The following is a 21,275-nucleotide window of genomic DNA, read 5'->3' as shown; positions in this document are numbered from 1 at the left end:
CTGTAAATGGTCAGTTTCCTTGTTTATTTTTTGTTTTGCGTTGTGTGAGTATTAATTACAGGAACTAGGACCATCTGTGTTTCCTCTTTGGTGGGTAGTGCTATGGAGGCCAAACACTAACCAAACACTGTTACCTCAAAAAGAACAACAAAGAAAGAAAAGAAAAACAGATTATATTGTTATCAAATGTTTCATACTGTTTATTTTAGAAACATTCCTAATTATATATATCACAGTACAGAGTCTGAATAATGAGTAATGGTTATCATTGTTATGCATTTTGCAAACAATTTTCACCACTATGATTCTCCTTTAGGTTCATGGTCTTCAGTATACAGAGTTTGTTTGAAGGGAAAAACATGTCTTCCCTTTCCTGCTGACTTTTGCTGTTTCAGCAAGAGCAGCCTGCTTTTTCTAAGGTAACAAAACAACTGCTTGATTAAAAACATAAGCTTAAAAGCTGGATCACCTTTTATTTCAGTTTTAGCATCTAAAGTTGTTTGGTAGTAGTTGATGATCAGTTTGCCATATATTGACTTTTATCAATAATTATTGATAAAAGTCAATATATGGCATGATTTATTTGGGTCAAAGCTGTGTTTAGAGCTACAGATATCCAAATGTTTCTCTCATACACTCAATAACTTCATGGCACATGATGAAGTTCAAATCTGGTGAAGTTATACAGCAATATCTATTTAAAACCAATTTTATTAGCTGATGAATGTGTTTCAGTTTGTGGCCTACATTAGGCTTATTACAAACACCACACAGATTGTGTTCAAATAATATGTGTAAACCACCACAGACCAAAAACATAAATCAACCAATCACAAAAACTTACAAAAAAGATCAATCAGACACTGCAAAAACGATCTAGAAAAAAGTAACATTTTCTTAAATTAAGTGTATTTACCCTTAATTTCAGTAGGTAAACAAGATGATCTGCCAATGGAATGAGTGTGTTTACTCTTAAAATAAGACAATTAGACAATATGCACTTGAAATAAGACAATGCAAATGTTTTTTTCTTATTTTAAATGTAAATTGTCTTGTTCCATTGGCAAAATGTCTCACTTACCTCCTCAATTCAAGACAAAATGCACCTTTTTAAAGAAAAAATTAAGATTAAATTTTTTGCAGTGGAGATAAGGGGAATGGTACTTTTGACTGGTTAAACCAGTGCGATGTGGGCTACGTGCTCAACACCAGTACTTCCTGAACTTCAGCGAGCACCTTTGATTCTTATCTTTCACCACTGGTAAATGGATTGGTCCAAGTGTGTCTGGACAAACTTGTTTACTGAAGTCAGAGGCATCAGTTTGTTCAGTAATGAGGGACAAGAAACAAAGCTGGCTGCAATTCAGGAACTAGTGAGGTTTTTATTATTTAGGTAGTGGAGTTAGGCGTATACAATATGTACAACAGCACTTAAAGATATACGGAAAAATGCAAACAAAAGCCACCCACTCCAACCATTTGAACACTATAAATAATAGTTTTATTATCACACTAAATTCAACTTGATAACAGCAATAAGCAGCAATATTATACATTCATGTATTCACATAATTATTATAAAATTTATTGTAACAATAGAGTCAATCAAAGAAACTCATAATAAATCATCATCTTGGGTGTGTTGGCCTAGTGGGTTAGAGCAGCGCACTTGTGCTCTGAGAAAGTTGCAAGTTGCACTCTGGTTTCTGAGACAAACCTTAAACCCCACACTGCTCCCTGGGCATCGCATAATGGCAGCCTACTGCTCCCCAAGGGCATGGGTCAAAATGCAGATGGTGCATTTCCCCATTGTGGGCCATTATTGAAATTACATCATTTAAACCAGAAGTCAATTAACTTTCTAGATAAAATCTCCAGAACACTCCTCTTCTTCCGAATATACGATCCATATTATGAAGGTGAGCTTCAATGCGGTCTGCACAGTGGTAAATTGGTTTGCACTGCTGCCTTGAAGCAGGAAGATTCCAGGTTCAATTCCCAGCCCAGGAGTTTGCATGGAGTTTCCTGCATAGAGTTTGCATGTTCTCCCTGTGCATGTGTGGGTTCTCTCTGGGTACTCCTGCTTCCTCCTACAGTCCAAAAACATGACTGTTAGGTTGATTGGTTTCTCTCACTGTTAGGTGTAAATGTGTGCAACAATAATGGTCATGCCCCGTGAAAGATCGGGTGTACCGCACCTCTTGCCCATTGACAGCGGGAGAAAAGCACCAGCACCCATTGCGACCCCAGCAGGGATAAGCGTGACAGAAAATGGATGGATGGATTGTGAGCCTCAATATCTTAAATGACTTGCATCAGGTCAAGTTAGATTCCTCTTGATTTAACTTCTTTTTTTTCCGATGACCTTGCCACCAATACTGTGTTTAAATTATTTTAAATTTTTGTTCAATCAACAATCTATGCATGCCTCATTTTGTAAATTACCTTTTGGATTATGGATTAGCAGGGTTGTTTCTGTGGAGCTATAAAAAGCTCTGACAAATCTATCACTTATATTTTCATTTAATGGGCTATCATCAGGGGTTCATAAAACATGCCTTGTAAGTTCAAATCACTTTAAGGAATCTCACAGTGCTTTTAAAAATGTTTCTGTAAAGTTACTCTTTTTTTGTTTTTTTACCATAAAGAGTTTAACAAAAAACAAGATGAGATCCATCTTTCTCTGCATTTCTTGGACAATCCATCTTGTAATTTCTGAAATGTCGTACAAAGTAGAATTACTGTCTTTTCTGGATGCCTCCTGTCGCCTCCATTGGGAGGTGTTCCAGGCATGTCCTATTGGGAGGAGTCTTCATGGAAGGCCCAAGACACGCTGGAGGGACTATGTCTCTGAGCTGGCCTGGTGTCGCCTCTGGGTCCCCCCAGAGCAGCTGGAGGAGATATGTGTTGATCAGGAAGTCTGGGCATCTGCTTAGACTACTGTCTCATTTACCCATCCATCCATCCGGATGGTATTACCCCACCACCCAGATATTACAGACTACAGTAGTTCTGACTCTGTACACTCCAGAAGCCTAATGCAATTATGAATGAATCATTTTTGAGAAATTATATTGAGTCTGGGAGAATAAGGTTGGTGTTTTCATCAATCACCATGGCAACTGGCATAATGAAATGGTTCATTGGTGGGTGTTCAAGACCTCTTAAGAAATTACATGTTGATATTTGAAGCTGGTAAACTGGAGTTTATATAGTCAGGAAAAATATGAATAATTGGTTAAGTTTTTTTCCTCTTCTCACTTTCAGCTTTTTGCAGATGAGACAAATTTCCTCTATGGAGGAATAAATTAAACTATGCTTTCAATCTGGAGAGACTCACAGAGACACAATTAGAGTTTGTTTACATGAATAAACATAAATGGTTTTCCTCCTCAGACCCCAGCAGAAGACATAGACCTGAAAATTTATAATGCTGACAGCAAGGGCAGATTTATGATAATAGATATGTCTTTCCTCTGGGGCATGGCACTGGAGAAGGATTGGAAGATGAAGGAGGAAGGGGTCTGAATAGAGTAGGAGGTAGACCAGGGCAGTGAAGGGGCCAAGATAGGATGCAGTTGTTTGGAAGCAGGAACCTGACCCTGATAAGATGGCTTATAAAGAAGAGACTTGGATGCTGATGGCTGTTGAGGAGGCCTGGAGAGACGGAGAAGATTGACAGAGGTAGATATAGATGAAGCGGCAGTTGGAATGTGTAGGTAAGACTTGGCAGAGATTGAGGTCTCAAGTTCAGAGACTCCAGATTCAAAATATGTCTTTACCAATACAACTATTTGTTTTACCTGTTAAAGGTTTTTTTACTTTTTCAAATTTTTTCAGCTTATCAGCTCTTTTAATCAGGCCTTAATATTTAAGATTTAATAGACCAAAACCTGAGTTCATGTAACATTTAGATTTCAAAAGACAATTAATTTTGAAAACAGAAAAAAGCTACTTTATATATATATATATATATATATATATATATATATATATATATATATATATATATATATATATATATATATATATATATATATATATATATATATATATATATATACATTTATTTATTTATTTGAACTTAATTAATTTAATCTACGTATTGACTGGGTGTGAAAAATTAAGATTGTTCAAATAGGTGATGTTGTAAAAATTTTGTGGTATTTTGATCACTGTAACATACATAACAGGTTCTTTAGAAAACCTATTGCAACATGTAGCTGATGATATATCCCTGTTGGCATTTTTTGTCAGCCCTATATTGGTATTTATCAGCAGCCCCATGTTGTAACAGGTTCTTTGGAGAAAACAGACTTTACAACCTCTCTGTAGTTTCACCCCTTACCAGTTGCATACAATTCATTTTACCCCTTGGGGTATGGTATTGAGTGGCTCCAGTCTGCACACCCACGGGCCACCTGCTGCACCACTCTGTGCTTCCATTTATCAAAAAGACCTGCTGACAGATGATGAGCTTGGAAAATGTGTATTGGTGAAAATCCCAAACGGCTTTTAAATATGAATGCAATAATAATAATTTAAGAGTTATTTTCCAACTAATGTATTTTGTTGTACTGTACATATTGTTTCCTGTATCTGAAATGGCTTTATTCAGCAGCCCCTATATCTGCAATGCAAAGTGGAGAGTGTGTGTTTGCCTATGTGAGAAAAAATGTCTCTCCCTTACAGTTCCCACTCACTCGGCTGTGACCTTGGCTCCAGCAGGATGTGGCTAATGAGAACTATAAATATACTGAAGCAGACCTGGCTGGCACTCACAAGACAGGCACTTCTGTACAAACACCCACAGACACGTGTGTATTCTTATTCCTGCTGCTTCTCCTACATAAGATGGTCTGATAAGAGGGGGAATAAGAAGGGAGTTGAAATGATTAAATCATGTACAAAGCTCTTCATTCGTCTGTTGAAGACCCCCCTCCTGGCTTTCCTGCCTACTCATGTTTCAACCCACATTTTCCATTATTTGCTAGACTTAAATCTGCTTCCCTTTCCAGCTTAAGAAACGGAAATGTGTGGGAGTTTAGACTTCTCTGTCAATAACTCCATGATGAACAACAGTGATTCAAAGGATCAGAGAAGAGTTTTGGGGCATGAACTGCAGAGAAACAAGCTCAAAAGCTGATCAAATTTAGCACCATGTTTATCATTGTACAATCAAAAACATTACCAGTAGGGACTGACAAGTATGAGTGTCTAACACTTAAATAACTAATATAGAAATTCAACAGTTTCACATACAGTCAGGCCCAAATGCAGACAAGATCACGTTGAAGGTTAAATAAAGAATATGGAGGTTACTAACAGTAAATCCACCCAGAGCTGGCTATAGGCAGAAAAAGGGGCAGAGTTAAGGTAAAGTCTCCTGACTTAAAATTGCTATATGTAAATACAGGCCATATTAAAAAAAAAAAAAAAAAAAAACAATCAACACACTTTTTTAATATAATATGATGGGTGGGGTTCCTATTGGGGGTTGGGCCTTGGTTCTGGACTGATGTGGTGCCCGCTTTGAGGACTGGTGTTTGTTGTGGTACCTGGCCTGCACTGAGATCCATTGGCTCGCCAGCAGGATGGGGTGGGGAGGACGTGTACTCGGTTTACTGACATGTCTTTGGGGACAGCTGATAGTGAGGTCTATTCGAACTCTTATATTGGAGAAACCAAACAACAACTGCAAAAATACGTGAGATAGTGCAGAAGACCTAGCAGCTCTGGGTAAGATTTAATAGTACACTTGGACCTGAAGAGTAAAATACACAACTTTGATGACCAAAATGTTAAGATTTTGGACAGAAAGCACAAATTATTTAAAAGAGGGGTGCAGGAAGCCATCTTTGTTAAAAGAATAAAGAGATCACGGAACAAAGGGTGACAATTGTATTTTCAGCCTCCAGCTATCTAAATTTTCGTCCTGAAACTCATCCCAAAAATGTTATACAAGCTCACCCAAACAATATGAACCATATATATAGCAAACATAACAGCACGACAGCACCCCAGGTGAACAGTGGGTGGGTCTTCAATTTGCATCTGACTTGGAATGTGCTTGGGATGATGGGTTTAAGTGCTGCTTAAGAAAACCAGCACTTCACAATTAACGACTGCTCGATTGTGAGCCGACAGAATGAATAAAAAATACTGGATTAGTGTCACAACATCCTCAGAAAAACAAAGTGAAAGTCTAGTTGCCTCCGATTTAAGCTGGTTTTGTGGTTGCAATGACCAGATGAAAGGAAATTTGCATAGTCACTGACCAGGTTGTATTTTTATCGTTGGTTTCAAATATAAAAAGTAATAAAAAAATGGTGCATGAATTGTAAGTAGTTGATATGATTTATTTTGGGAAAGCTTAAGGGCTGTCATAAGACCAATGCAACATTCTCTGCTATCTCAGAGAAATGAAAATTACACATGACCAAAACAAATGAACCCTGACTAAAATATCTGCCTTAGTTTGATTTGGTGGAAAATTCCACAACCGGTAAAAGGTCAGAAAACAAAACTTTGCGCAACAATGATGAAGTCACCCAGACCAAGATTTACCAATATGCATCCAGTTAGAAGGACCTGTGCATGATCCACTAGTTTACACTCACAAGACTTTATGTGGATAAATAATTTCTTGTTAGGTCTATGTAAAAAACAAACAAAAAAAAACAACTTAATAGTTTTGACATTTCAAATACTTTCCAGAAACTGAAGTATCATTAAAAAGCAGTTCTGCACTACAATTAAACCAACTTCACACCACAAAAAGAAGCACTGATTTGATCATGGCCTAAAAACTATAGCTAAGAAATAGAATGAGAGCTGTCCCAATTTTACTCAGTAAAAATGCAGAGTTTAGGCATTTTTTATTTAATCAGTAAAACAAGTATTATTTTTCCAGGCACACAATTTTTGTTATCTAAATGTCCAGCGTGTACCCTGCTTTTTGTCCATAGACTGCTGGGCATAAGCACTGCCCCCGACCCTGATTGAATGAGCAGGAGAAGATGGATGGATGGATCCTTACATAAGCAGCACAAAGCACTTAAAGCTAACGTAGATATACACTATATTGCCAAAAGTATTTGCTCACCCATCCAAATTATTGGAATCAGGTGTTCCAATCACTTCCATGGCCACAGGTGTATAAATTCAAGCACCTAGGCATGCAGACTGTTTTTACAAACATTTGTGAAAGAATGGGTCGCTCTCAGGAGCTCAGTGAATTCCAGCGTGGAACTGTGATAGGATGCCACCTGTGCAACAAATCCAGTCGTGAAATTTCCTCGCTCCTAAATATTCCACAGTCAACTGTCAGCTGTATTATAAGAAAATGGAAGTGTTTGGGAACGACAGCAACTCAGCCACGAAGTGGTAGGCCACGTAAACTGACGGAGCGGGGTCAGCGGATGCTGACGCGCATAGTGCGAAGAGGTCGCCAACTTTCTGCAGAGTCAATCACTACAGACCTCCAAACTTCATGTGGCCTTCAGATTAGCTCAAGAACAGTGCGCAGAGAGCTTCATGGAATGGGTTTCCATGGTCGAGCAGCTGCATCCAAGCCATACATCACCAAGTGCAATGCAAAGCGTCGGATGCGGTGGTGTAAAGCCCGCCGCCACTGGACTCTAGAGCAGTGGAGACGCGTTCTCTGGAGTGACGAATCGCGCTTCTCCATCTGGCAATCTGATGGACGGGTCTGGGTTTGGCGGTTGCCAGGAGAACGGTACTTGTCTGACTGCATTGTGCCAAGTGTAAAGTTTGGTGGAGGGGGGATTATGGTGTGGGGTTGTTTTTCAGGAGCTGGGCTTGGCCCCTTAGTTCCAGTGAAAGGAACTCTGAATGCTTCAGCATACCAAGACATTTTGGACAATTCCATGCTCCCAACTTTGTGGGAACAGTTTGGAGCTGGCCCCTTCCTCTTCCAACATGACTGTGCACCAGTGCACAAAGCAAGGTCCATAAAGACATGGATGACAGAGTCTGGTGTGGATGAACTTGACTGGCCTGCACAGAGTCCTGACCTCAACCCGATAGAACACCTTTGGGATGAATTAGAGCGGAGACTGAGAGCCAGGCCTTCTCGTCCAACATCAGTGTGCGACCTCACAAATGCGCTTCTGGAAGAATGGTCAAAAATTCCCATAAACACACTCCTAAACCTTGTGGACAGCCTTCCCAGAAGAGTTGAAGCTGTTCTAGCTGCAAAGGGTGGACCGACGTCATATTGAACCCTATGGATTAGGAACGGGATGTCACTTAAGCTCATATGTGAGTCAAGGCAGGTGAGCAAATACTTTTGGCAATATAGTGTATTTAATGGAAGATAAATCAGGTTTGGTAGGGAAAGAGCAGGCTGCCTGATTGATCTAAATTAGATTTGGCTCCGGCCACTTTTCCTGAACTCTACCTCAATCCCAGAAGGACTGTTTCCATGCGAAGCACAGTGGCTGCTCATTTGGAACTTGACTTTTATTGGAAACACATTGAGATGGATAAAAAAAGACATAAAAAAATCCGATCCCTTACAACTATTTTTTTGATTGTTTGTAACACGCTATTACAATTCAGAAATATAACTGAATCAAAAGTAAATTATATGAATTATATTATATTATATTAAATGATTTTCAGTGTTCCAGAAAAAGAAAAAAAAAGGAACAGCCAAGAAGCCTAATGGTGTCTGTAGGGATCCTGCAGGTGAGAGAATCTTTTAAAAGGACAACTTTAAGTTGTCTCTGAATAATGTTTTTACAGATAATCACAGGGAATAGTTATTTATTATATAAAATGTTCTTTCCTATAAATGGTCATGCCTGCCTGCATTGTTAATCCTTAGTTCTTGTCAGAAATATAACATGCAGTATTCTTTTTGAAGGGATTTTTTCTCTAATGTATTTGAAAGAAAAAAAGTTTATTCAGCTCTTCCCATTCTCTATGTCAAACAATATATTCAGCTTATATTTCAGTAAACCTATTGGTCCCACACACATTTTTATGTTAGTTATTACAGTCTTGTATATAATTTTTGCATCGTTCCAGTGTACTTTTTGGAGCTCAAAGAATCTCCATAGAAATAAATGCATATACAGCTTTCACAAATGCTCAGGATTCCCAGAAGCATAAACACACTATATAAATACAGACAAAGGATTCCAATTGAACAAAATGATTATATGGATGACCACAGGTAGGAATGATTTCCTGTGGCGCTCTGTGGTGCATCTGGGTAGGAGGAGTCTTCTGCTGAGGGAGCTCGTCTGCTGGACCAGTGTGTCATGGAGAGGATGTGAGTCATTGGCTGCGTCTCAATTCGCAGGCTGCGTACTTCTGAGGACGCAGCCTACCTAGCCTCCGGAGGACCCAGACTTGGTAGGCTGCTCCGGAGGATCCTCAGCCGTTGGTAAATGGGACGGTCTAGCCTTTGGAGCACTTCCTGATTGCGACACGACGTCATCACGTTTACCCCAAACACAGCGCGAAACAAAATCCGACAGCTCGAGAAATACGGAAAAATAGATATGGACATTTTTATTTTTTTTATTTACTTGTTATTGGAGGAGGAGAGTCGCTTTGACGGCTTCGGCGGCAGCAAAACCTGCGACGGATTTTTCTCAGGCTGGCAGTGCTCAGTGGAGAGGTAAGATCTACCTGCTATTATTCTAACCCACAGGGGCCTGCTCATGATCAGAATATACCAGCTATTAAATAAACGCTTGTCAGCAGATTGATGAATATGTTTAAATATCAAGTTTTATATTTATTTGTAAGTTTGTGATTTGTTTGTAACTTTAGTAATTTGAATTGAATAGTTAAATGTGTACAAACCCTGTAAATAACTGACTTGAATAACTACTTCCACCATTACTAATGTTGTGTTGAGAAGCCAAACTGTTGAGAAATAAATCATTTTTGTCTAAATTGTTATCCCCTTACTGCCTGATTTTTTTTGCAGTTATATATATATATATATATATATAGTGGATCTAGATGAAGTAAAATTTAATTTCTAATAAATCATGTAATAAAGATCAGGAAAAAAAGATAGATGACTGAATAAAAATAAATATTTTTGTCTTTTTTTTTCTACAGGTCATAAGAGCCCCAGAGGATGAAGAGCAGGACGACATGCCAGAGGATGAGGAGGGGGAGAACGTGTTGGAGGCAGTCAGTGGTGCTCCATGGAGGGACACGCTGTCTGCCGAGGTGTCTGCCCTGGAGGAGGGTCTACCTGACCACCGTTGCATTTAGATGGCAAGTAGAATCACATTTTAGCAGTTCTTATTTTAGGGTTATAAAAACAGTTTTAGTAAAGTCATTATTTTCTGCGTCTTTTTGAACATTTTTAGTAACATGGCAGCCATCGATTGGATCAGCAGTGGAGAGAGGCACCCCCACCCCCCAGATGATGTCCCACTCGCAGTCAGAAGACTCCAAGGTCATCTGTGTGGCATCGCATCCAGTCCAGCAGCACCACCAGGGACTCCTGCTCAGTCACAATTGTATATATATGTTCTTTAGTAATATTTACTGTATATCTTCTGTAAATAGTTGTAGTAGTTAATTTTAAAATCTAATGTCAATAGTTAAAAATGTTTAATAGTTTATTGTAAATACTTGCTTCTCTAAAAATAAACTGTCACTGAGAAGTTGTTCTAAGTTTGCTTAAATTGTAAAGAAGTGATGAAACAGATCATGTAAAAAGGTTAAAAGACTTTAAGAACACACCGACAGCAAAAACTTTTATAAACAATTTAATAATTTAATTTAATAACAGCAACACAGAACTTCAACTTGTTAAAAAAAAAAAACACCAAAAAAATAATAACATCTGTCCACCATCCTCTCCAATAAATGAAATAATCTGTCCATCCTTTCCCGCCTCCCTCTGCCATCTGATATCCTCCCTGATTAAATCCACCAACTCCTCACTCCTTCTTCTTCTCTTCATCCTTTCCCTCCTCTCTCATCCTCATTCTCTTCCTCATCTTCACCCTGATGCTGCTCAGCCTCTGCAGCATCTAGCCCTGGTGTGTCCTCAGGGATGGAGGCAATTAGGACAGGTGGGGCAACAGAGGGCCTCTGTCCTAATACCTCATCCATGAGGACAAACCAGGGCCAGGTGGCAGCAGTAGGCTACCTGCTGCCCTGGATCTTTTCTTTCCTAAAGTAGAGGAAAACAATTGGTATCAACAGATGCTATTTTCTGTAGAAACATTCCTTTTTTCTAGCTTTAAAGAAACATCTTTAAAGCTAGAAAAAAGGAAGGTTTCATGATTTGGATGGATTGATGAAATTCTACAGAAAAAGACTTTGGAATGGTAACCTGGAGATTACTTTTTCAAGCTTACTCAAAGTGGAAATTAACATGAATATAATAAATGAAAGATGTAATTTCCCTACACACACACATACATACATTATATATATATATATATATATATATATATATATATATATATATATATATATATATATATATATATATATATAGGGGTGTGTGTGTTTCATTACATTATCCAAACCTGAACATACTTTGTATTTTTTTTTTAAGTTGTCCCACACAAGGATCACTTCTATCACAAATAGGAGATTTACAAAAAGTGGCATCTGAGCATCATTTGATGTGATCAAAAGATTATATTTGTACGTTGGTGTTTGAACAGGACTTCTTTTAACTTGTGTGACTTTTACATAGAAATGCAACATGTAGATGGAATTCTGCCTCAACTCTTCCCTCCATCCGCCTGCAGCAGTATCTTTGGCCCCGATGATAAGGTGGTCATTTTATCCACTCCTCTGTCTGCTCCCTGGAACAAAATGACATGTAAAGCATATTTCTGTTAATTCAACAGGCAAAATGACTGTTCTGTATAATTACGCCTGTATTGTTCTTCAAGCGAATTATACTTTAAACCTTATTATACTGTACTGGAAATAAACTATAGGTTATTGAGTATTAAAACAAAATGTTTGCAGTATTAACAGCCCAGTACAGCTGGACTAATGTTATTTCTTCAGCTGCATTAAGCTTTAACAGCTCTAATCCTTTGTAATAAACTGTTTGGGAATAAAATTATCTGATTAGTGAGGGATACGGCTATCAGTACAGTAAGATGTAGGTTAAAATAAAAAATAGTGACATTTGTATGAAGGCTTTTAATTGTTGATGAACATCACGTATCAACAGGTTAGCTCTAAGCTTTAGCTTTATCTGCTCCTACACATTCCGGTGGCTCCGTTACCGTCATGTATTTTAATAGATGTTAATAAAAAAAAAAAAAAAAAAACTACTTACATTTAAAGGTGTTCTCCCCACTACTGTCGGCGCTGCTGCTGCTTTCGGTTGTCCGTAACTTGAAGAAAATCCGACTTTCTTCTTCTTCTTCTTCTTCAACTACAAAAAAAAAAAAAAAAAAAAGAAGCGCGCAAAGCACCTCGGGAAATCTAGTGGGAGGCGAGGCCACTAAGGATGGTAGCGATGCATCCTCAGAATTCGGGGAAAAGGAGAACGCATTTTGAGGCTGCATTTTAAGCGTCCTCAGAATTTTTGCCAAATGGGACGGCCTCCGCGCAGCATTGTGACGTCACCGGCCTCAAAATGCGTACTATCAAGTACGCAGCCTGCGAATTGAGACGCAGCCATTGTCTAAGATGGACTGAAACCTGGACAGCATCCTCCTCTCTGCCACGGTGGTCAGAGTGTCCAGCTGCTCCCCTACTGCCCTCCTGATCAGTTTGTTCAGTCTGTTGTTTTCAGCGACACTCAACCCACTGCCCCAGCATGTGACAGTGAAGAAAAGCGTGCTAGCAACAACAGACCCATAAAACATCCTCAGCATCGCCCCACAGATGTTAAAGGACTTCAGCCTCCTCAGGAAGAATAGTCGGCTTTGGCCCTTTTTGTGTTTCTAGTCCAGTCCAACTTATTGTTAAAGTACACTCCCAGGTACTTATACTCCTCCACAGTGTCAACAGGAACTCCCTGGATGGAAACAGGTGTCACAGGTGTTTTTGTCCTCCTCAGATCCACTATTAGCTCCTTAGTCTTTGTCACGTTGAACTGTAGGTGGTTCAGCTCACTCCAAGTGACAAAGTTGCCCACCACGGTCCTGTGTTCACTCTCCTCACCCTTCTCAATTCAGCCAACAATTGCTGAGTCATCAGAAAACTTCTGAAGGTGGCAGGACTCAGAGCAATAGTTGCAGTCTGAGGTGAAAAGGGTGAAGAGGAAGGGGGAGAGGACAGTCCCCTGAGGCGCCCCAGTGTTGCTGACCACCCTGTCAGACACACAGGTTTGTAGGCGTACATACTGTGGTCTGCCCGTCAGGTAATCAACAATCCAGGACACAATGGGGGCTTGAAGGCACTGGAGAAATCAAAGAACATGATTCTCACTGTGCTCGCCAGCTTGTCCAGATGATTGTAGACTATTCAGCAGGAAGATGATGCTGTCCTCAACTCCCAGGCGGGGCTGGTAGGCGAACTGTAGTGGATCAGTGAAGGGCCTGACCATGGGCCTTAGCTGCTCCAGGACTAGCCTCTCAAAGGTCTTCATGATATGGGACGTCAGTGCTACCGGTCTGTAGTCCTGAGGGTCGCTAGGGCGCGACGTCCTTGGCACAGGAACGAGGCAGGACGTCTTCCACAGCATGGGGAGTCTGTGGAGGAGCATGCTCAGGCTGAAGATTAGGCTGATGAGCACACAAATCTTTCTAGGTTTAAAAACTACTTGTGGTATGAAACTTCTACAAGTTTTTGTGGATTTTTTAAAGACTCACCTGACATGGTTTGATATACTATTTATTTCTACTATTAACTATTACTAGTAGATTATCTATTACTACAGTAGTAGATGCTAGTACTATTAACCCCTAAATCTACTTTTTTTTTTTTTTATAAAAAACTACGGCATTATTTTGCCTGGGACATTTGCTGTTTTGCTGCTTTTATTTTTGAAACCATCGACATAATAAAGAGTAGATGACTCATAGGCCTCAATTACTTACAGGCGTTGTAGCCACAGGCGTACCATCATTGGAAGGTTGCCCACAACATTATGTAATTCTGTTTGGCAGGCGCAATTAGGTATCAGCATATTAAATGAATCACTGCCCGCAGAAAAATAAATGAAAAAAAATAAATGAATAAAAAAACTCAACTTTATTGATCTTACATTGGATTTCTGTCACCTTTACGGACTCAACTCATTGTAGAGGAAAAGCATCTCTACTTCAAGCCAAATGGCCCATCCCTGAATTACTTTTCATCTGTTGGAAAGCATCCCTCAGGGTTTTAACCCCCCTCCCTCTTGTTGGCTTGGTTGTACACTGCATTATAGATTGAAGAGAGATGAAAAATGGTGTGGATGAGGGAAAAACAAAAGAACAAAAAAGAAAACAGAGGTTAGCTCTTCTCTGCTCATGTTTTCCATATTTTTGTGTCAAATAAATGAAACCCTCAGTCGTCATAATGATGCAGTTCAAAAAAGCACAGCAAAAACAATAAGCTTACCCTCCTACTGAGTTGAATCTGTAGTTATGAGGAATAGAAGCATACTACAGCTGTTCCACCTGCTTAATAAACACCCCCCTCTGCAACTGGCTGCTGGACTTCCTCACTGACAGAACCCAGGCTGTCAGAGTGGGGAACAACACCTCCGACGTCATCACCCTGCACACCGGCACCCCCCAGGGCTGTGTCCTGAGCCCCCTGCTGTTCACCCAGATGACCAACGACTGCCGTCCACGCCTCAGGTCCAACCACATCCTGAAGTACGCGGACGACACCACAGTAGTTGACCTCATCCGGGACAACAACGAGGCGGCCTACAGGGAGGAGGTGCGGCATCTGGTGGACTGGTGCAGAGGGAACAACCTGATCCTGAACGTCAAAAAGACCAAGGAGATTATCATCGACTTCAGGAAATCCAGACCCACCCACACACCCCTCCTCATCAACGACTCAGCTGTGGAGGTCGTCAGCAGCACCAAGTTCCTAGGGGTGCACATCACTGACAACCTCAGCTGGTCACCCCACATCTTCTCACTGATGAAGAAGGGCCAACAGCGCCTGCACTTCCTGAGTCGGATGAAGAGAGCATCCCTCCCGCCCCCCATCCTTCAAACCTTCTACAGAGGGACCATCGAGAGCCCTCTGACCAGCTACATCTCCATCTGGTCTGGGAGCTGCAGGGCCTCTGACTGGAAGTCTCTACAGAGGGTGTTGAGGACAGGGGAGAAGATCACCGGGGCGCCGCTCCCCTGCATCAAGAACATCACGGACAGGCGCTCCCCAGATCCTCACCGACCCCAACCACCCCAACCATGGACTGTTTTTCCCCCTGGCGTCCGGCAGAAGGTTCCGCAGCATCTTCTGCAGAAGGACCAGACTACTGAACAGTTTCTTCCCCCTGGCCATCACACTCTTAACGCCACATAACACTCATCCACCAGCCCCCACCCCACCCCACACACACACAATAAAACCACCCCCCATGGACATGGACAATACATGCACCTTAGTTTAGTTTTATCTTCAACTTAATGTTTCTTTTTGCAATAACTCAGTGCAATATTTATTGATGTTTCTTCTTCAATAACTCAGTGCAATATATATGTATAAATATACTTCTTTACCCTGTATATAGCTAGCTCTTAGTTATAGAAAACATATTTATTGTGCAGGAATAAGATCTTAGCTCTATTACACTGGTAGCCAATAACCGACATTTCGTTGTCAAGATTCACCTTGTGTTTCTTTGTGCAATGACAATAAAGGAAGTCTAAGTCTAAGTTAATGATCTTCCGCTGTTATCATTCCCGTGATATCCAGTCTCGATCACATAAGGCAGCTATATAAAAGTTAGAGTTATTGTTGCTTCAAAGGATAATCCACAAATTATTTAATTTAAATATATATTGTGTTGTACGTTTAATAAAAACAGTAAACTAAATGAACAATTAAAAAGAACAGACTGGCTTAGAAGATTAAAAGTAACTTTAGACAGGTTATAGCCTCCACTCATCCAGATCTTTGTGAATAGCATTAGCATTGAGGGGGGTGTTAAATAAGATAGGCAAATCCTACAGATTTTAAGAGTGCAGCCTCATATCCAAGCTGTTCATGCTGAGAGAAGATAATGAGAAGTGACACTAAAGCCCAATAGGGAAACATGCTTTCATTAACTTATCCCAAACTCTCCCTGTGGGGTTGTTTGCATCCCTCATGTATTTTATACCTTTGAGATTTTAGAATAAATAGAGAGCCTAGGCAAGGCCACCGTGGTGCTGAAAACAAACATGATGGGAAGTGTGTATGTGGGATTCCCATAAAAGAGCAACATCTCTATCTATCAGTTAAAGTCATAAAGTTCAGTTGGTCACACAAAAAGTCTTTTAGACAAATAGAGATGTTAATCCCTGACAGTGGCCCACCTAGCATGTTAAGACACTTTCTTATTTTCTTATTTCTGGCACATCACTTCACTGACTCAAAGATTGAAGCTAAACAGGGTGTATTAACTATTATTTTGAGATAAACTTATATAGAGATTTTCTATTAAGAGTTCTAATGGCTTTCAGAAATCTCCACACCTCTTTGAGTGTAATTGATTTGGTTTTCTGTGACCGTCGAGTAATATAGCAAAGATTCATACATATCTGTCGACAAATAGTTATCCAACCCACAAATATGGTCCTTACGTGGGAAGTGTCAATATCGCTGAAAGAAACCCAAAATCATAAAAAATTTTTGGTTTCCCTCAAGTCATATTAGGAATGCAGCCTTAGTGAAAAGAAAATGCTCTGACCAGATTCAATAAAAAGGAAAGTTTTGCTGTTGCAGATAACTATCAACTCATAACTCTATGATTATGTGCCTACTATTAAAAATAAGGATGGTAGGGCCATGCTTTGGGGATAATTTTCTGATGAGAAATTGAATGTGTCTACTTTCAAGGAAATCAGAATCAGATTTATTGCCAAGTAAATTTGCACTTCAAAGGAATTTGACTTGGTGTTGATGGTGCCGACAAATTCGATATATATACAGAATATGTAGCTATATACAATATAAAACATACAATATACTATATACAATATACAGTATATGGCCACATACTATATACTATATACAGTAGACTGTGCGTTAATGTAATGCAGGAGGTCTGGAGATCCTACATTAGTGTAGCTTCTAGGTCCTGAATGGGGGAGGGAGAGGCAATGTCAGTATCAAGGGGGTCTCTGGGTATGGTTGATAAGGCTGGTAGCAGATGGGAAGAAATCATGGAAGAAAACTCTTTATAGGCAGTAGAGGAAATTACCAGGGAATGAGTTTAACTTTGGAGAACAAATGAGCTTTAACTTGAAGCCAAAGATATGACTGGATGGCTTTTTATCTGGCACTACACCTCAAAATTGACAGAGATTAAGCAATTTTGCAAAGAAAAATTGGAAAAGATGTAATTCTCTAGATCAGGCATCCCCAAACTCGGTTCTCGAGGGCCACTGTCCTGCAGGTTTTAGAGGTTTCCTTGCTCCAGCACAGCTGATTTTAATAGAAAGCTGATTAACAGGCTTCTGCGCTACTGCAATCATGATAATCAGCTGTGCTAAAGCAGAGAAACCGAGTTTGGGGATGTCTGCTCTAGATCATTCACAGCTATAATTAAAGGGATGAGAAAAGCCTTAGCCTTGTTATAAATAAGCACATGGAAGCCAGATTCAGCCAAACTACCACTCAGTACTCCAGTCTTTCATTAGGGACTCCTGGGAGGTGATCTGAAAATCCAAAATAGTGTTTACAGTGAGTTTCTGCTTCCAGCATAGCATGACCCTACGCATTCAAAACTCACTCCAAGCAGTCTTCCATATTGGCAACAAAAGATGATTTCAAATAAAAAAAAGTCAAAATCCATCTTGAATATTATAACTGCATGTTTATAATAAATCTTTATTTACTGTGAGTTTTTGATAAGATTAATTTAGAAATAAACACAGCTGCTCTGGTTATTAATACAGTACTGGAAGTTCATGATTTATATGACACTTATATGACAACTATACGACCAAGATGAATTTCTAAATTTACTAAAACTTTTTCTCAATGACTGCTATAGGATCTAAAATAAGCAAACAAGCTTTATGGATTTTCAATTAAAATCTGTTTCATTCGTTTGGTATGTTTTGTAATCTTAATGCTGCAGACACCACTGTAGCTCTAAGATAGTAGTGCCAAAAAAGGGTTTTGGACTGAAGCACATGCAGAAAAGGTTGAGCAATGAGCAGGAGAGACCAGAGCCAGAGCTGTCTGATCTTCAAACATTAATGGATATAAAATGCAGACTTGGCTGTTGTAAGCAGAGTGAATTTTCCTGAATACTTAAAATCTCCTGTTGAGGCCACTGCAATAACTATGTGGACGATTAAAGTACTGAGTACCCATACGGAAGCATATCTCCTTCTCAGTGGATTCTTCACATGAGCTGAATTCCCGAACATCTAAGGAAGCATAACTAGGAACAAATGAATAATTACAGCTCATTTCTTTGCTAATGTTCATGCATATCCATAAAAGTTAAGCGCTATGTTTCCTGCCGAGGTCTGAGCGCCAAAGAGCAAGTAATTGTAGAAATAAATGTCTTCTAATTGTCTTTTCTCTTCGTGTGAGTATTTCAGATTAAATTGTTGGAATTATTAGAATCCAGTGTAATTATACACGATTAGATGTGGTTCATTATTTGTTTTTGTTTTTTTTGCCTCCTTTTTTTGTAGATTCTTTCTGAAAAATAAATCTAGATGGAACATACAATTGAAACAGTAAATTCCAAACTAAATCATTTTTCTTTTATTTTAGGCATGCAAAGAATTGCTAACATCAAACAGAACAAGGTGGATGAAGTCAAAGTGGTAAAAATAGGTTATTTTCCTTCCTTTTTCAGTGCTCTATGTCCAAGTCAAGGCAAATAATTGACATTTACAAGAAAAAATTATGGAGTTAAAATGTTAGTAATGAAGGTAGGTAAATTCATGAGTATGACAGATACTATTTGCACTTTACTACAGTGCTAGTTATGTTAGTTATTAGTATGCTGACCATACAGTGGTTAGTCCGTTTGTTAATTTACAATAACAAGAGCAAGTCACTGTTAAGTAGCTTTGCAAACAATTTGGAGGTGTATGCGTGTTCCGGGAATGTTATCAATGCTAAAGAATAATACATACCATTTGATACTTGATATACTGCACAGCTAACACCACCTGTTATTATGTTTTAATCAGAATAAAGACAATTGCATTAATGGTTTAGGTGCACAAAATTGGCAAACTGAAAAAATTATTCCTACACTGTGATTGTAGCTTTAAAGGCCTGTTATTTTTGCATCATGATTTCCCGCCTGACATTTTCAATTTTGTTTTCCTAATTTAAAAAATCAGTTAGTTTGAAACTTTCAAATTAAATACAGAAAAGATTCCTCATCACAAGATGTAAAGCTAGAGCTTGTTAGTTTAGTCTAGGTAAATTGTTAGTTTAGCGTAGCTAAAAAAAAACTAAGTGGGTTCCTTCAAATGTATGTCCTTTGCTCAAAACAACACAAAAAAACTATGAAACTTCTATATTATAAGCTTTAATACTCTTGCTGCTACCAAGTCTTATTTAAATTAATATCCATCCAGCTTCTGTGCCCACATAATCCCATTGAGGGACAGGAAATTACTAACCTTGAGCAAAAAGTCGGATTGCCGCAAGATCCGAGAGTTTTCAGTCTCACAACAAATCCATCTTAAAAGACTCCTGCTAATACGTTCTCTTTCAACGCCCAGTGGGTCGGACCAATGATATGCCTGCAGTATTTTTTGGGGCGGGACATGTAGGAATAACAACAGTTAGTAGAGACTTGCTGGGGCCTTACAAACATGGCCTGTTGACTCGGTTTTTACCCAGAATAACAACTATTTCTCATTTAAGAAAGGAGCAAAGAGAAGTACTTTGTGCATTTGTAGATGGGAAAGATTTGTGTGTGTGTATGTCCTTTGGTAGCTCTCATGGACGACCAAGTTCCAAAAGCTATTAAGTCTGAAACGCCACGATTCGCTGCTACGATTGACTGAAAGTGTATTATGGAAGGCGAGTACTAGCTGGCACGTCACTCAATCTGCTCGAAGTATTGTACTAAATGTCTCTCCTTTTCATGGACAGACTGAACGGCAGCCATCCTAGATTGTTTCCATTGAACTGCCAGGTTAGGAAAAAAATTCAGTGGATAAGAGGCTGGGGTTACAAACATTTCCCTTGGTGGATGTAAGCCAGTCCCGTTATAGTCTGATATAATTACTGTTAGAGAAACTACAAACATAGCTTGTCGAAAAATGGTCATCAGCCGGATAAAATGTCTGGCTTTCAAACAGAAATAAGTGTCTTGATCAACAGGAGTCTCCTGTATCCAGAAACAAGAAACATTGGGGGAGGGTAGGCCTTGTAGTTAGAGAGCGAGTCCTTTAGCTAAAATGCACTCAACAGCCCACTGATCCCAAACGGATAGTTTAATGCAGAGGAAACATCTTTTCTATTTTTTTTTATTGTTTTCAGCAAGCTGGAGTTGTTCATGTGAAGAGGACATTTTTATGTTTAACAGTCAACTAGCACAACAACTGAAGAATACATTTTCTAAAAGTCTAAAACAATTATGTTAGTATCTCAAGCATTCCTTTCAACTATGTAAAACATCAACTCAATTAAAGATGAGGGGAATACCAATGCTCAACCCTTTTTTTTAAATAGTAAAATATGTTTTCCATAGTTGAAATACATCAAAATCGACTAAAAAATATTAGTATTTAAAATAATCCAAAATACACTTGCTAGGATTAAACAGTGCAGATGAGCAATAAAGCACATTTAATAATTTATTATTTTAACGTATGATCACCACAGATCTAATACTAAATTGCAGCATTTCCACATGACCAAAATTGATAACACATTTTCGCTTCACTTTAAAAAAGACATTTGGCTTGTAGACGTTATTTTCAACTTCCAAGGCTGACTTTCACTGCCATGTAGAAGAAAGTAAAAACAGATAAAAATGTAAGAACAAAATGCACATACATATTTAAATTTATCATGCTTAATTGTCACCATCAAATCATTCGTTCACAATACTGGGAAGAGACTACAAATCAAGGTGCAAATAAACAATCATACAGGAATGAATAGCAGTAAATCTTTTTTGTTTGTTTGTTTGTTTGTTTTGGAACTTCATA

The 21,275-nt window shown here is 39.1% G+C and overlaps 1 protein-coding gene across 1 annotated transcript; it reads left to right on the top strand.

The window, feature by feature from the left end:
• Positions 1 to 3,561: 3,561 nt before the first annotated feature.
• On the top strand, positions 3,562 to 15,453 carry LOC119785667. Its single transcript, XM_038288422.1, has 2 exons — positions 3,562 to 3,719; positions 14,740 to 15,453. Exon 2 carries the CDS (start codon positions 14,740 to 14,742, stop codon positions 15,451 to 15,453), a length of 714 nt encoding a protein of 237 aa, XP_038144350.1. The 5' UTR covers positions 3,562 to 3,719.
• The last annotated feature ends 5,822 nt before the right edge of the window (positions 15,454 to 21,275 follow it).

The sequence above is a fragment of the Cyprinodon tularosa genome, unplaced genomic scaffold (assembly GCF_016077235.1).
Source record: "Cyprinodon tularosa strain WSP-4 unplaced genomic scaffold, ASM1607723v1 ctg255, whole genome shotgun sequence".
NCBI classification, from domain to species: domain Eukaryota; kingdom Metazoa; phylum Chordata; class Actinopteri; order Cyprinodontiformes; family Cyprinodontidae; genus Cyprinodon; species Cyprinodon tularosa.
Note: the sequence above shows the minus strand (reverse complement) of the source record. Positions and strands in the feature narration are given on the sequence as shown.

Excerpts from the sequence above, each read along its gene's own strand:
- LOC119785667 (XM_038288422.1), top strand. The coding sequence starts at position 14,740 with ATGACCAACGACTGCCGTCCACGCCTCAGGTCCAACCACATCCTGAAG.